The 16094-nt window shown below is 36.5% G+C and overlaps 1 protein-coding gene across 3 annotated transcripts in view; it reads right to left on the bottom strand.

Annotated features, from left to right (window-relative positions):
- The window catches only part of LOC129002399 (protein chiffon-like), a 39238-nt gene that overhangs the window by 22458 nt on the left and 686 nt on the right, over nt 1-16094 (bottom strand). The window contains exons 2-4 of one of the 3 annotated variants that reach the window (XM_054430176.1): nt 14299-14411; nt 2588-2761; nt 330-443 (exon numbers count right to left, since the gene is read on the bottom strand). In XM_054430176.1, coding sequence (XP_054286151.1) covers nt 330-443; nt 2588-2761; nt 14299-14411 — 401 coding nt within the window. Of the gene's footprint in view, nt 1-329; nt 444-2587; nt 2762-5402; nt 5497-14298; nt 14412-16094 lie in introns of those variants that run through there. The other 2 variants (XM_054430178.1, XM_054430177.1) reach the window with 2 other exon arrangements.

Genomic DNA, 16094 nt, shown 5'->3' with positions numbered 1-16094 from the left:
GTCTCAGTGATTGTAGGAGATGTTCACTATAGGGAAGCGATCGAAGGAGCTGTTCACAATAATGCCGTGACCGCAAGACATATAATGGAACCTCCGTGAATATGTGACGGTATCTAAGTTAAAAGAGAACAATATTGAATGGCCTTTCTGGACACAAAATATGAAAACAAAAAAAATGTAATTTTACTGTCCATAAACATGATTCTGTAGCTAGGATTGTTTACGATAAACCCACTGATCAAGAATGTATCAAGAACATCTCTTACATCTAAAATAGTTAATTTTAAAAAAAATTCTAAATGTAGGATATATAAGATAGCTCATAGTACCTCCTGGACAGAGTAGATTGGAATGTTCCAGTTGCGAGCGTTGTCTAACGGGTCGATTTTCACAGACTGAGGCTGTAGGCGAACCCTCTCTAGCATAGCCTCAGCACGCGATCTCTGTAAAAACTCACCATTGAAACACTACAAGCAACTTAGAAGTATCACTTAACAAAGTCCTAACACAAAGACTCCCCAAGTCAGATCAACAACTGTCAAAACAGCTACGTGCTAGACCACTGCCTTTATCCTCTTAGTTTAGCTGTCTAAACATGACATTGTCTAAAACCATTTCCAGTGGTCTGGCATAAACTGGCCTCGGCAAGAACAGATAAGTAATGAGGTCGGATATCACGGTAAATGACAAATACTTCTGCTGCAGCAAACCTACAGACTAAGGAAATTCTTAAAATTGTCATATTTATTTCCTTTTTCTATTTAAATAACATTAATTTTATTGATTACCTATTCAAGTTGAATGCTACAGGGAAGATAAATGTGTGTGTGTTTTTTTTTTTTTTTACTGAAATATTATTAGCCTAAAAAATTAGCACATTTGGAAAATGAAATAAAAATAATCCATAAACAAGCAAACTACAACAGTTTATTTTCTCTCTATAAGAATAACATGGGAATTTTTAATTTACAATTTTTTGAATTTTCTCCGTTCTTCTTTGGTATTTCCTTCTTAACCCTTAAGTATAAAACAAGGCTCCAATATAACTTACTAAATTAAAATTGTTAATTTGTTTAAACTCAAACAAATTGTTTAGAAAGACATTGTAAAATATTATGGTTTTAGGGCCAAAAATAGCCCCCGCTCCCATAGTCTGGCCGGTTCGTGAACTCGTTTGAAATAATGTTAGTTGACACTTTCATACCAAATGTCATCAACGGTAATAACTTAACTAATTCTCTAGATGGGAAATTCGCTAAAACAACGTTTGCGCTGGTGCTGTGACCATGGGATAAGATGACGAACACGCTGTGAGCGTTGGACATGTTGACAATTGTGTCATGATCGCAGGAGACGTTCAAGATGGCAAAACTATGTCCACAAGACATGTTTAAGATAGCACCATGACATGTCGACAATGGTGCAGTGTTAGCGGGATATGTTCAAAAATGGCACGGTGACCACCAGACATATTGACGATGACGCCATAACTGTCAGACATGTTGACTAAGGCGCTGTGATCACGGTGTCCGCAAGACAAGTTGACGATGGCTCTATAACTGTCAGACATGTTGACTAAGGTGGTGTGATCGCGGTGACCGCAAGACAAGTTGACGATGGCTCCATAACTGTCAGACATGTTGACTAAGGCGCTGTGATCGCGGTGTCCGCAAGACAAGTTGACGATGGCTCCATAACTGTCAGACATGTTGACTAAGGTGGTGTGATCGCGGTGACCGCAAGACAAGTTGACGATGGCTCCATAACTGTCAGACATGTTGACTAAGGCGCTGTGATCGTGGTGACCGTAAGACAAGTTGACGATGGCTCCATAACGGTGCCGTGATCTTGGGAGGATCTTCGCACTGCCGCTGTGACTGCGGGATGTGTTGACGATCGCGCCACACATGAAGGTCTGATAGTCGAGACTCTACTGTAGCCTACTTGAGTTTCTAAAGAGTGGATAATTCTAGGAGACTAGGAGAGAGTTGTAAAGAAAATGGCTGTTTAAAAGTCAGAAGAATTTAAAAGAAAGACAAGAAGAAAAATCTTGACAGAAAAATTAAAAGAAATTAAAAATGTCTATAGGCATACAAGAAGAAAAATAAATGCAGTAGGCCTATGCTTACAGCCTTTGATGTTTTTAGTTCAGAAAATACCGGTACATAGGCCTAAACATAACAGCCTTTCTAGATATAATGAGTAGTACCCCCGCCACAGTAAACCTGCATATAATAAGTTTAACGAATTTCCATTTTTCTGATTTGATTTTCAATAAATCTATTTAAATGACACTAGGAGTAATAAGTACCTTGGTTTGCTATGACAGGCAGGGTAATAATATTTGTTTTTTAGAAAAATATTATTAGAGGCCTTAGTTTAGTACCACCAATAAAATGAACATGAGCATTTTAAGATTAATTTTTTTTTTCTCCGTAATCATATATAAAAACACTTCAATAGGCCTATACTAAATAATATTATAGAATAATAATATTATTCTATAATATTATAGAAAACGTTAAATTGGAAAAACCAATTTTTACTCCATGTAAAGTTTATCATAATTTTTTATAGGCCTACTCACGGTTTTCTTCTGGCCCAAGCCATCGAGAGGAGACGACACACCCACTGATGGAGAGGGGGAAGGTGAAGGCGAGGCAGGTGTTGAACAACTTGCACTGGGACGGCTTTCCGACAAACTGTCCTTGCGATCAGTCACAACGTAACTCACCTCCTTTACTAGGAACTGTTCTATAGTCTGCAAGAGAATCACACTTTTGTAATCAAACTATGGAACTACCTCGAACTGCAAGCTTACTTACACATTACAGGTAAGTTACTTTTTTAAAGGTTATTTTAACTATCGGAGATAGATACGGTGGAAATTGCTTCTCTTAGTATTAGCTTATAACAAGCTAGTTAGTTGTTTGCGCATCCCTGACAATAATGTCAGCCAGGATTGCGTTGTAAACGTTGCCACCTATTAAACAGCATGCTGCGGCAGTTAGGTTATGGCTTCATAAATATTTGTTTGGTAGCCTAACTTTCAGTATCAATGTAAATTCTTCAAAAACATTAAAACCCTGTTTTGGGGAAGGCCAAGTGAGTTTGTACACATACAATGATGATACATCCACATCATCCCTGCCTTTGGTAAGTACAAAATAACACCTTGTCACAATATCAAGTAATTCACAAGATAAAGAAATAAGAGCCTATTGTTAATGTAAGCTTAGTGCTCGTAATGCTCCGGTAATTTAACAATAACCCTGCTGCACCAAACCTGCCGACTAAGCGAATTATCATTTGCCTGGATTGATTTTCAATAATTAATCTATTAGATTAACATTTATGTTTAACGAGTACCTAGGGTAGCTGCTACAGGGAAACTAATAAAGTGTGTTTTTTATTAATAGAATATCAATAGCTTAGTATGAAATAAATAAATCCGCCGAGATTGATCCAAAAATATCCATAAACTAGCCAACTACAACATCTTACAATATTCTCCTTAAGAATAACATGGGAATTTTAAATTAAATTTGTTTTTAATTTTTTAGGTAGGCTAACCCATCACCGTACAGAAACACCTTGATATACTAAATTATTTTTTTAAGCTCTTCAAAAAGGTCTGGAGAAAAATTGATAGGCTAAATTTTGTTTTTAAGGGTAGAAAATTAGAAAAGCCCATTTTTACCCCATAAAACCCCCCGTTAAACCCTGCTCCCATGGTCCGATCGCTGGTTCCCAACTCATTCAAGTTTATCCCGCCTTACTCCTTCAACCCAAATTTTATCAAAATCGGACAAAAATTAATCAAGTTATCATTTGGATGTATACATATGTATAGATATAGGCCTAGGCCTATACATGTATAAAAATTTGAACGAATGGTGTTTTTGGCCTCTGGGGACATCAAAATGAAAAAGTAAATCGGTTCCGGGCCTAGGTCTTCCCACGAGACCTACGGTAATAGCTACTTCCGCTATAGGTAAATCTGGTAAATTCGCTAAAACATACCTGCGTAAAAAATTAGTCACTTCGATTACAGTTTCACAGAGAACCAACAATGCTTTAACATATTAGCCACCAACTAGGTATAAGTTTTACTCATCCCTCAGTTACAGAGGAGTGTGACAGCCGGTAGGGAACGTGCACAATAAGTAACTTAATTTTAAAAATGCTTGCAAAAAATTTCTAACTTAAAATCTCTAAGTTTGCCTAAGTTAACTAGGCCTACTTAGTGGCCTACCATTGTATTGGACTCATCTTACAAAATCACATAACTTAGGCCTAAGGCAACTTAAAAATATAGGCCTAACTTACTTCACTTAACCTAAATCACAGGTACTCAACATCCAATAATATCCAGTAGCAAACCTTAAACTAGGCCTACCTACCTATACCCTAGCTTTAACATGGCCTAAGTTTGGTTAACTAAACTCTCTATTGAAAGTAAGATAAATAAGTAAATAAGTTCACTGCTAGGCCTAGCTTCTTTACAAAGATAGGAATTGTGTTAGTATTGTGATAGTAAGCAAAATAATTGAATACTTGACAGTTTACATTTAAGAATGTGGAACATGGAATCAGCTGATCAAAAATGTCAAACATGGAATCAGCTGATCAAGGCATTATTGACAAACTCACAGCTGTGTTAATACAATAAATTCATCGTTGGGAATAAGGGCTTCCTAGTCCTGAGTTAACTTAGTCAACTTTATCCGACTCCTAAGTTAGTACAAATTTAGTAGGCTACTTAATACTTAAAATTATTAAGTAAGGGTAAATTAAATTTGGATGGAAATTAATACACAAACCTACACACCTTTGAATAGCATACGAAGCTAACAAATAAAGCTCATGACTCATCTAGTAAAAGAGGTTACTTACGATAGCACACTGACCTTCCTCAACCTAAAATATCATAAGCTTAACTTATTGTAAAAGTAATCACAGACATTGCGTGTAATTCAAACGATGTTCTATGCTATTTATATAACCGAGTCTTTCACAGATCGCAAATAAAAGGTAGCCTGTAAGACGTTTCCAAGCAGCGCAACTCGGATGTCGCTCGAACAAGTCACTAGCCCAGTAAGGCAGTAACAGTAGTAGAACGCCATTATTTACGCACACAACTAAAGAAACTTCATACATAAAACCAAACCTAGTTACACTGATTTGTATCTGTCAAAAATAAATCGAGCCGAAACCAGACGGGCCATTAATTTACTTAATAAACATAATGTTTATGATCATTACCAGAGTTTGTAAACAAAGATAAGTAGAGACCCGCCTTTTCTACCCTCCCAATAAAACTGCATTCCATATCGACGAATTGTGGTTATCCTACTTCAATTTGACGCTTACTGTTTTGTTTTCAAACATAAGTAACTTACTTACAAAATTTCAGTTCGGGAAGTAATGGAGTGATCATAAAAATAACAGCACTTTATAAATAAATCACTAAACGTCACAAAATGGACGGCGGACGCTATTTAGTGAAAACTTACTATCGATAGTACTATCGATAGTATCGATAGTTTGAAAATATCGATAGTGGGTCGATAGTATTATACTATCGATGAGACTATCGATAGTTTTTTTACGTTAAATTAAGTAAAGAAATCATTATCTGGTACACTTACATTTCATTGTTTGTCTGTTAATGCATACCTATAGTTAATATTATAGACTATTTTTTTTTTAATTCATTGTAGAAAAGCTTGGTAGACAAGTAGGCTACCTTCTCAAACATTTGAAAGCTGGGGCATTTGCTAATTCACTACCGGACTTATGGGTACATTTGCCTCGTGGGTTTTAGTACATACATTTGCCTACATTTGCCTCGTGGGGCATAGTAGAGACACCGGTATACGGTATTTTCCTTTGATCTATGGTTTTAGATTGTCATAAAATATATATATATATATATATATATATATATATATATATATATTATTTATGCTATGTGAGTAAAAAAATATTTTTGTAATGAATAATAAAAAGAAAATAGTAAGAGAATTTTTCTTTTTTTATTGTTGTAACCCTTAAAAAAACTTATTGTTATTTTATACAAATGTTGTAATATTTTGGAAAAAAAACATAAAGGGGGCTCCAGGGCGTCACTCATAAATTGTTAAAATTAATAATCTGATACAGCTTTATCTTCGACTAGGTAGAAACCATTATTTAAACTCATGCAGGCAGGATATATACAATATTATATGCATTAAAATTCCATTTGATTGACTATCGATAGTACTATCGATAGTATCGATAGTTTTTAAAAAACCATCGAAAACTATCGATAGTGTGACTATCGATAGTAAGTTTTCACTAACGCTATTGCAATTATTGTGACGCAGCTGCCACTTGAGGGCAATAGTTCGCACAATCGACGCTAGGCGCGCTGATGTCTGACATCGGCAACGTAGGGAGGGAAATGGAAATGGCCGGCGGCGGCATTGACCGGACGCCCCCGACAACTACGAACGAATACAATAGAAGCGAAAGTTCAGTTTCGCTAACGTAGTGCATTTATTCTACCCATTTCATAAAAAATATGTAAATTTAAATTGATTTAAAAACCCAATTCAGTTAAATCTTATTTACCTGCCACGACTGTAAAAGAGTCTCTTTAATGTTCAATAATAAAGTAAAGTTTTAGTATTGTACACTATTCAATATTCGTTACAGTACTTAGGTACTGTACCAGCAAATCTTGAATTCCGACAATATAAAATGTGGATTTTGTGCAATGAAAAAAAACACAATGGATTGACAGATTTTATAATTGTAATTTTTCGTATTTTTCATTAGTGTATTTATTACTTTCTCGCTATGTCATAGTATATGGAGAAAGCCAGTGGCGGTTCCAAGGTGGAGGGCTACTCAGACCCTGGAAAATAAATTTAAAGGTACATTTCATCCTTAAAACACGCAATGTCATAAAACAGACATCAATGTAGTTTTTATTAAACTTAATAAGCAATGGCAGGAGTAGTATTAAGTTTCACATAGATAAACTTTGTGGAAAATAGCACAACAAATAAAACAATATATTACGCTATGGAGAGTTGTACACCGGTTGTACGCATCATCCTATTTTTACAGCAGTCAGCTGTTGAATTTAGGGCAAAGACGAGCGCCGAGCGTGCGAACGAGGACGGGGAAATAGCTGATCATTTCCTGATGTTCCATGCTTAGTTAGTTCAGTTGTCAAATTGTCTGCTAGCCACTAACTTTACACAGGCATCAATCAGCGGTAGCAGTGGTAGCCGGTAGCCTATTACCATTGACTATATAAACACTAGTGTTGAAGTTTATATAGACAATGTTTAATACTGAATTCGATACTATACATATTGTGACAGATCTATGAAATGGAGAAAAACATAGGTTAAAAAACGTGTCTACTTGCTTGCATGACATATAACAGGTGAAATAGAAGGTTTTAGGACAATTGGGCACAGTTCTAGCCTTTAGAGATGGCTTTATAAAGTCACCAAACGGCTTTTAGGACATATATGGCTTCGTTGTCTACAATAGGCCTATGTTTTCAAATTCATGAATTTCGTCATAGTTTAATTTTTGAAATGTCTACTTGCTCATAACAAAGACAAATAAGAGGTGAAATGGGAGGCTTTTGGACAGTTGGACACAGATAGACATTAATAATGGCTTTAGAAAGTCAGTGCAATCCATAGTTGTAATATTAGTATATAGTAATTATTTATAATAATTATAATTATTTATTAGTTATATATATATAGTTTTAAAAATGTCTACTTATCCATGACAAATAAATGGGGAAATATGAGGTTTTACAAACAGTTCTAGATGTTAAAACTGGCTGTAGAAAGTCACCCAACGGTGTTTAGGAGGATATGGCCGTAGTCTACAGTGTGTTTTGAAATTCATTAATGCAATCGTTAAGAATTTAATATTTAAAATGTCCATTTGCTCATGACAAACAACAGGTGAAATGGGAGATAATGGAAAATTGGGCACGGTTTTATGTGTCAAAAATGGCTTTAGAAAGTCACCAAACGGCTTTGAAAATCCCAAATTTTCCTGGACCCCCCTGCCTTATTGGGGGGTGCTCCACAACCCCCCGGTGCCCCCCCCCCCCCCCCCCCCCCGACAAGGTCCTACATATGTCCCCCTCAACATTTTGATGCTGACGATGCCAATGTACAAAAGTGTTAGCCTATATTGAAATAAAGAATTTCATTGTATTACTTTGCTATTTTAACAACATTTTTTAAACATTGAAAACTTGTATACGACTTATAAGTTGGTTATAAACATTGTGATATTAGTTCTTTACTGGATTATTTTCCACAACACTCATCGCTACAACTGTAGCATCATCCACCTCCTTTAGTAAAATATAATTTATTAAATACAGGGTGACACAAAGGAACCGGACGTTTTTTAAACAGCTGTTCCATTGTTGTCGCACGTGGTAGGAAGATTGAAGTTATGTCATTACCTTCAGTGAGGCTTGCCATTTTTGTTGAAATGGCTCAGTGGACCGTAGACCATCGCGTTTTCGCATACGATACTTTGGTCCGAAATGGTGAATCCGTCGTCAAATCCAGCAGGAATTTAGTCGACATTTTGATATTGAAAGCCATGGAACAGTTCCAAGCCGGAACACGCTATAAAGATAGGTTTCAGGGTTCCGAACAACTGGGAATATAACAAACTGGGAAACCACCATCTTAGAACTTCGAGAACACCCGAAAACATCGCCAGAGTGAGAGCAGCATTGAATGAATGTTTCCTAACAAGGTGATCTCGCTTTGGTAACATACCGTGGCCGCCATGATCACGAGGCTTGTCCACTCGTGATTATATCCTTTGGGGGTTTCTTAAGGAGCGTTTTCATGGTCACAAACCACGCACTCTAGAGGATTTGAAGTTTGCAATCACAGAAGATATCAATGGCATTGAACAAGACCTCCTGACCCGAGTTTAAGATGATTTTCAGACCAGAATGAACATTTGTAGATAAGTACATGGCCGCCATATGCATGACGCCATTTTCAAAAAATGACTGTTTTGTAACAAATGGCAAATGTTTACCTCACTATGTACAGTATTAAAACCATTTTATTCCTTTTAACTACTGTGTACTACTTATTTAAAAAACGTCCGGTTCCTTTGTGTCACCCTGTATAACAGTTCACTTAATCTCCATAAGCATTACATGGCAATTTTAGATATAAATTTTGGGGAATTTTCTATGTAACCATTAGGCGCATAGTAACGCTTCAATACACTAAATTATCTGTTTTTTAAAGCTCCACAAAATTGTTTGGAAGAAATTGCTAAATTTTATGTTTTTAGGGTCAAAATTGGGAAAACCTAATTTTTATCTCATAAAACCCTCCCAAAATCCCCATTCTCATAGTCCCATCATTGGTCCCATTGGTTCGCGAACTCGTTCTAATGAATGTAGATTAACTTGTTTATACCAATTTTCATCAAAATCGGATAATTTTTGCTTGATTTATCGTGCTGATACTACTGTATAGACTATACATATATCATACTATATCATACTATCTATCCTACTAATATTATAAATGAGAAAGTTTGGATGTATGGATGTATGGATGTATGGATGTATGTTTGTGACAAGTGAACGCGAAAAATACTGGTCGGATTGGGCTGAAATTTGGCATGATGATAGCTCACATTCCCGATTAACATATAGGCATATTCTTATTTCAAAAATCCTTTCGGGCTCCGCCCCAGTGGCTCTGGAGTTTCCCATGTTAACCTTATGAGAAATGGAATTATTGAATCTTAACAGCTGTTTCAATTAAACAAGTTGGTTCTGTTCTATGATATTCAATAGCATTAAAGTTACAAGGATTACCAACAGGGTGCAGCACTATTATTTCTTTTACATTTACATAATTTATGACAACAGCTAATTTGCAACCAAAAGGTGAGTGAGCGTAGCGAACGAACTTCAACCTGGAGGCGAGTTAGCGTAGCGAACGAGCTAACCTGAAGGCAAGTGAGCGCAGCGAACGAGCTCCAACCTAAAGGTGAGTGAGCGTAGCGAACGAGCTCCAACCTAAAGGTGAGTGAGCATAGCGAACGAGCTCCAACCTAAAGGGGAGTGAGCGTAGCGAACAAACTTCAACCAGGACGTGATTGAGCCATGCGAACGAGATAATCTTGAAAATTAAGAAGTTAAACGGGGCAAAGCCCGCGGGTTACAGCTAGTATATTATATAAATGTGAAATTCCGATCAATGCACATGCCAAACCATAGCACCTAGAAGCATGATATTTCATATATATATTTCTCTCATGGCGTAGGCAGATAATAAGAAGCGATTTTACAAAACTTCCAATGGGCCCTGACCCACAGAGGGTCAAAGCTGGCATGGAGTTTGTATAGGAAGAATTTAATTTCAATTTGTTTTGGTTTTTTGTTTAGATTTGCCTGCAATTAATTTATTCATGTAGTTGAATATTTTTGTACAACTCTTTTCATAGTATGGACACTAAGGTTTTAAATGTTAATGGCGAGTTCGTTCCACACAATATCATTCACATCAGGGAGGTGGTGTGTGTTTATTTATTTCACTCTCATTCATAATTCACCTTACACACATACACACACTAACTGTGCGCAAAGCAATTGTTAAACATGTGTGAGGAACCGGGACTATTTCCCAATCTTATATTATTTCACTTTTGGTGGCAGTGATGGGAATAATTACTTCTCAAAACTTCCGCCCCGGTGGCTCTGGAGTTTCCCATGTTAACCTAATGGGTATTTACATTTACAAGGTTACTAGCTGGCCCGACAGACGTCGTCCTGTCCTAATGGAATGTGGATTTATATCAAATACCCGTTCATTTTCAAGATGAGCTCGTTCGCATCACTCAATTCCGTCCTGGTTGAAGTTTGTTCACTACGCTTACTCACCTTCAGGTTTAGGTCGTTTGCTACGCTCACTCGCCTCCAGGTTTAAGTGAGTGAGCTAATGTAAAGACAATTTTTTTGGAATTTTTAAAACCACATTACTAAATAACGGTTGGATGGATTCTAAATTTCACTCCTTATTCACACACTATCAAAAATCATTTATTAAATTAAAAACATAAACATAACTATAAACAATCCTACTTTGACAGTTCTAATTTTGTATCACACAGATGCTTGGTTAAATTAGCAACTGTTGTCATAAGTTTAGACAATTAATAGTGCTGTTAAGATTCTTTAATTCCGTTTAAATATGAGTACTCATAAGGTTAACATGGGAAACTCCAGAGCCACTGGGGTGGAGCCCTTTTGACAGATCTGCACCAAACTTCACACAAACCATCCTTGAATAATGCCTGAAAGTTTCATTACAATCTGTCAAGTGGTTTCGGAGTTCATAACGTTCAAATATATATACAAACTTCCTCTTTTAAAAATATAGATTAAATAATTTTGTCAGCTGAATCCACCAAACAAGTTGGTTCTATGATATAATAGCATTAAAAACAAAAAATTTATAAGGTTTACCAACATGGTGCAACACCATTATTTTTTGCAATTTTATAATAACAGCTAATTTGAGGTAAGCAGTATCAAAAAGCTGTGATACACTACGAGAACTGTCAAAGTAGGATTGTTTACAGCTATGCCTATGATTACGTTTTTTATTTAATAAATAATTTGTGATATTGTGCGCATGTTTGATAATATACTTTTTTAGCAAATTTCCCATAAGTTATAGTGAATAAGCTATTACCGTAGGTCTCATGGTAAGACTTGGACCGGGGATCGATTTACTTTTTTGTTTTGATGTCCCTAGAAGCCAAAAACACCATCAGTTCAAATTCATATTTATATACATGTCCGTTAGCACAATAACACAAGCAAAAATGATCCGATTTTAATGAAATTTGGTACAAACGTGTGTAAACCTTCGTTACTTCGAACGAGATCAGGAACCAGCATGTTCGGACCATTGGAACGGGGTTTTATGGTAGGATTTATGCGGTAAAAATTAGTTTTTATCGTTTTTGACCCTCAAAACATAATATTTCCCAAATTTTCTATAGACCATTTTGAAGAGCTTAAAAAACTAATAATGTTGTATATTGAAGTGTTTTTGTATGATAATGGGTTACGGAGAAAATTGTAAAATAAAAATTCCCATGTTTTTCTTTTGGAGAATAAGTACAGTTGTATTTTGCTTGTTTATGGATATATTAGGATCAAACTTGGCAAATGTAGGTATTTATTTTATACTAATATATTAATATTTTACTAAAAAATCACGTTACGTAGATAGCAAACCAAGCCTAGATACTCGTTAAACGTAATGTTATTTGAATAGATTTAATTGAAAATCAAATCAGGCAAATGGAAATTAGCTTAGTCCGCAGGCTGCATGTTTGCTGCGGCGGGGGTATTCTATTGTTTAGGTGCAGTGCTAGAACAGTATGGCTGTGGTAGATGTGTAATACTTAGGCCCCGTTTATGCACCAAGAGCGGGAGCGGTAGCGGTTGCGGGAGCGATTTTCAACACCATTGAGTTAAATGGTGCTGTTTATGCACGAAGAGCAATAGCGGTAGCGGTTGACCTCCTGCTGCGGTTTCTATTTCACCGCTGTGTAGTTAGAAATCGCAGCAGTTGCGATAGAGCAGTTTTCAACTACATTGAGTCAAATGAGACTGTTTATGCACGGCGGGAGCGGGAGCGGCTGCAGCCAGGGTTGCCAACTTGACCCACGCCACAGAAAACGTACTACTATAACCCAGAATGCCAACCGCATGGTATAAAGCATTAAGCGTTTTGAGAGAGCTTTGCCTGTCAATCCGTAGGCAGTGCCACCAGCGTCGCCATGCACTCAGCATAGCAACGCTGGTGGCGCTGACTACAAATTGACAGGCAAAGCTCTCTCAAAGCGCTTAATGCTTTTTACCATGCGGTTGGCATTCTGGGTTATAGTAGTACGTTTTCTGTGCCCACGCGCACGTGCACTTTGGACAAATAGTTGTGTTTAAGGATAAACCAACATGGATAAGACACTTTTTTAAATAGGGTATACAAATATGCAAATAATTTTTTTCCGGGATAAAACACAAGATCAATGCTGCTTCCGGTATCATTAAAGATTAGGAAATAAGAGAGCCTAAAAAGGGTGATAAAATTACAACAAATTGTTTTATTCTCGCAATGGTCAAATGCGCCAAACATGCACCGATGAACTTAAATGAAAAAGTTAGTTTTACTTTAACATATAGGCCTAGCTGACCCACTGCACACATTGATTTTGTTCAAATATGTGCTGGCATAATAATCAGATCATTGTCACTTATTTCCTGAGAAAAGTAGGTACTGTAGCTTTTTGATGGTCTGAAGCTGCAACCAGCCTCGGTAAGCTCCTCCATCAGGACCGTTAAGAATTGGCTCTGCCGAACTGTGCGATGCACAGCCTGCTAGGGGTGCCTCCGCACTCGGTAAAGGCAGTGGATCAAGTGCTGGCTGTGTTGTGATTAGACAGCGATAAAGTTGGGGAGCAGATGCCCTAGTACTGGCCCTGGGCGGAGGTGACAGTCACCATTCCAGCCACAGTTCAGACCCAAATATATTAGAGCATTGTACCGACACGAGATCACTGGGCTCAAATCTTTCCTTTAAATAGATATTAATAGATCTCCACCTTGTAATCTAAATCCCATGTTTTAACAGACCAGCTATCGCCATTTTTTTTATAAAAGAAGAACATAGTTGTGTGAGCCAGAATGAGCAAAGGTCTAAAATTCATTTTTTAGGCTACCTTATTTATTAAATTGCTAACCAACTTGATGGGTAGTAACAGTTGATATAGGCCTAGCTTAAAAAGTCATTCCATTAGTTTGACTTGGTGAGACAGTTAGTTAGTGTATTCAACAGAAATTAGTTATTTGAATCAGCACAATCTGTCGGTGGTTCACATCAACTACGATTTTGATTAAAAAACTAGCTACAAATTTAACATGGAGATGGAATGTCTAGTTGTATTTATAGTCAAAGGTAGTACTCTACCCTCTGACATTTGATTCACAGCTAATCTTGTTCACAAATTAATGATTTATGCCAAACCAAATCCTCTTTAGCAGAATTAATGTATTAATTATTTTTTACCAATGGTGTGTGTTACAAAAGGTAAGTTTTACAAAAACCTTCAAGACTGTCATTCAAGATGGCAATGTGCAATAGGAGCTATATTAACTTGAGATTAGTGTAAAAGCATAGTTACTGTACTATTGTAGTGACTTACCGCACCAAGTGATTTGAGTTTAGTTTCCAACTTCGACAGCGCAGCACTGTTTTTAATATCTAGGTAAAACTTTTTTGTCGAAAGCGGTTTATAAACTTTTTGTTTTCTAGTGCCTGAAATATAACAAATATTATTAGATCTTTACCAGACTATAGCCTACTACACCTACTCACATTATGATACCCGTACCTACAAAATTTCAGAAGAAAAAATGTAGGGGTACCCAAACAGACCAATAAACAATAAAACAAGATACACAAATGTGTCCAAGTTACACCCCAACAGCGCAACCAAAATCAAACAATCTGGACTTAGGCCTGGCAAATAGTGATGGGACAAACGACTGATTTCAACCATCCGATGGTTTTTAAAGTAGTGGGGTGGGGAAGCGGCCGTACTGCTTCCGGAGACAGATAAAACTATCTATCACACTAGAGAATGAATGGATAAACCATCAGTTCGCGTGCCTCCCTAGATAGGCTAGTTTTGGTATTTATGGCATTTGGCGTTCCTATCCAGCGTCATGTTTCGGAGAATTTACCCGTAGGCCTACATGAATAAAAATAGATTAATGTTTTGAATGATTAAAGAACTAACATGTAGGTACTGTTCTTAAGTTTACTCTTCTTTGTTATTTTAAGGTTTGTTATTCACTATTTAAGAAGACAATTAATTATTTAATCTTTTAAAGTGTCTTAAATCATGACCACTCGGTAAGTTTAGGCCTATTGGATATTTATAACTCACGTAGGTACCTACCTAACATTTTTACGTCAAAAAGCTATCAAGGCTGATTGTACAAATTAAAAAAGTCTTCATAGCCTAGGCCTAATTTCAACTACTGTACCGGTACGCATATTAACTTAATAGCTGCCCGAATGCATTTTGTGCTGAGCTGAGCATGAGCAGATGAATTACCTGAGAATAGATGAATAAAATACCCTCTGGTAACCCATTTAATACCCCTGTGTTAGATACTTAAATAAGGTAAACAAATTAACTCATCAGGCAAATAAACAAATATTCATTTTACCATTCAATAAAGAACAGTTTCAGATGTAAAATAACTTAGCTATAGGCCTAATCGTAACTTTAGTTTAAAGTAATGAAAATACGACACAGATAGGGCCTAAGTTAGTTTTACAATAGAATGAAAATGTGGAACGGGTGGTTTACAGACAGACGAGATAGGGTAGTTTATTCGGCTGATTCACATGTGATAGAAAGGATGGTGGGTTCAGTTTCTTAATTGGGCTATGCTAATATCAATTAATTGAAACTATCGAATTGAAAATAATGATTAATAGGCTAACCCATATTATTAAATATAGGTAGGCCTATCTATTATAAAATTAAACCTATCATAACCTAACCTAACCAACCAAAACTTGCTGATGGTGAAAAAATCGCATGAAAGTTTACTACATCGGATCTATAGTTTCAATCGGTATTAGGGCCTAGGTAGCATAGCCCAGTTAAGAAACTGTATCTACCCATGGTTAATCAAAATTAAAGTAACCATCGGATGAATCGGTTGGCACGCAACAACCAGATGAATTGTTTGTTTCTATCGGATAACTTAACTTAGTTCCCATCACTACAGCCAGCCTGAAATAAAATTGTTTCGCCCCCTTGAGGCACTCAAAGGGAAAGGTATTTTATTGTTTATTAGGATCGTAGGAATGGTTTAGAAGAAAAGTCCAGAAAGTTCAGAAATACCCAAATAACTTAAGTTAGGCCTAACTAGGCTGTTGTGTAACTTAAGATTACCCCTAATCAAAAACGTTGTGGCCTAA

Source organism: Macrosteles quadrilineatus, unplaced genomic scaffold, assembly GCF_028750875.1.
Source record: "Macrosteles quadrilineatus isolate MER2022 unplaced genomic scaffold, UCM_ALF_1.0 Scaffold_9__3_contigs__length_116548681, whole genome shotgun sequence".
NCBI classification, from domain to species: domain Eukaryota; kingdom Metazoa; phylum Arthropoda; class Insecta; order Hemiptera; family Cicadellidae; genus Macrosteles; species Macrosteles quadrilineatus.
The sequence above is the reverse complement of the archived record's forward strand: the minus strand, read 5'-3'. Positions and strand labels throughout refer to the sequence as shown.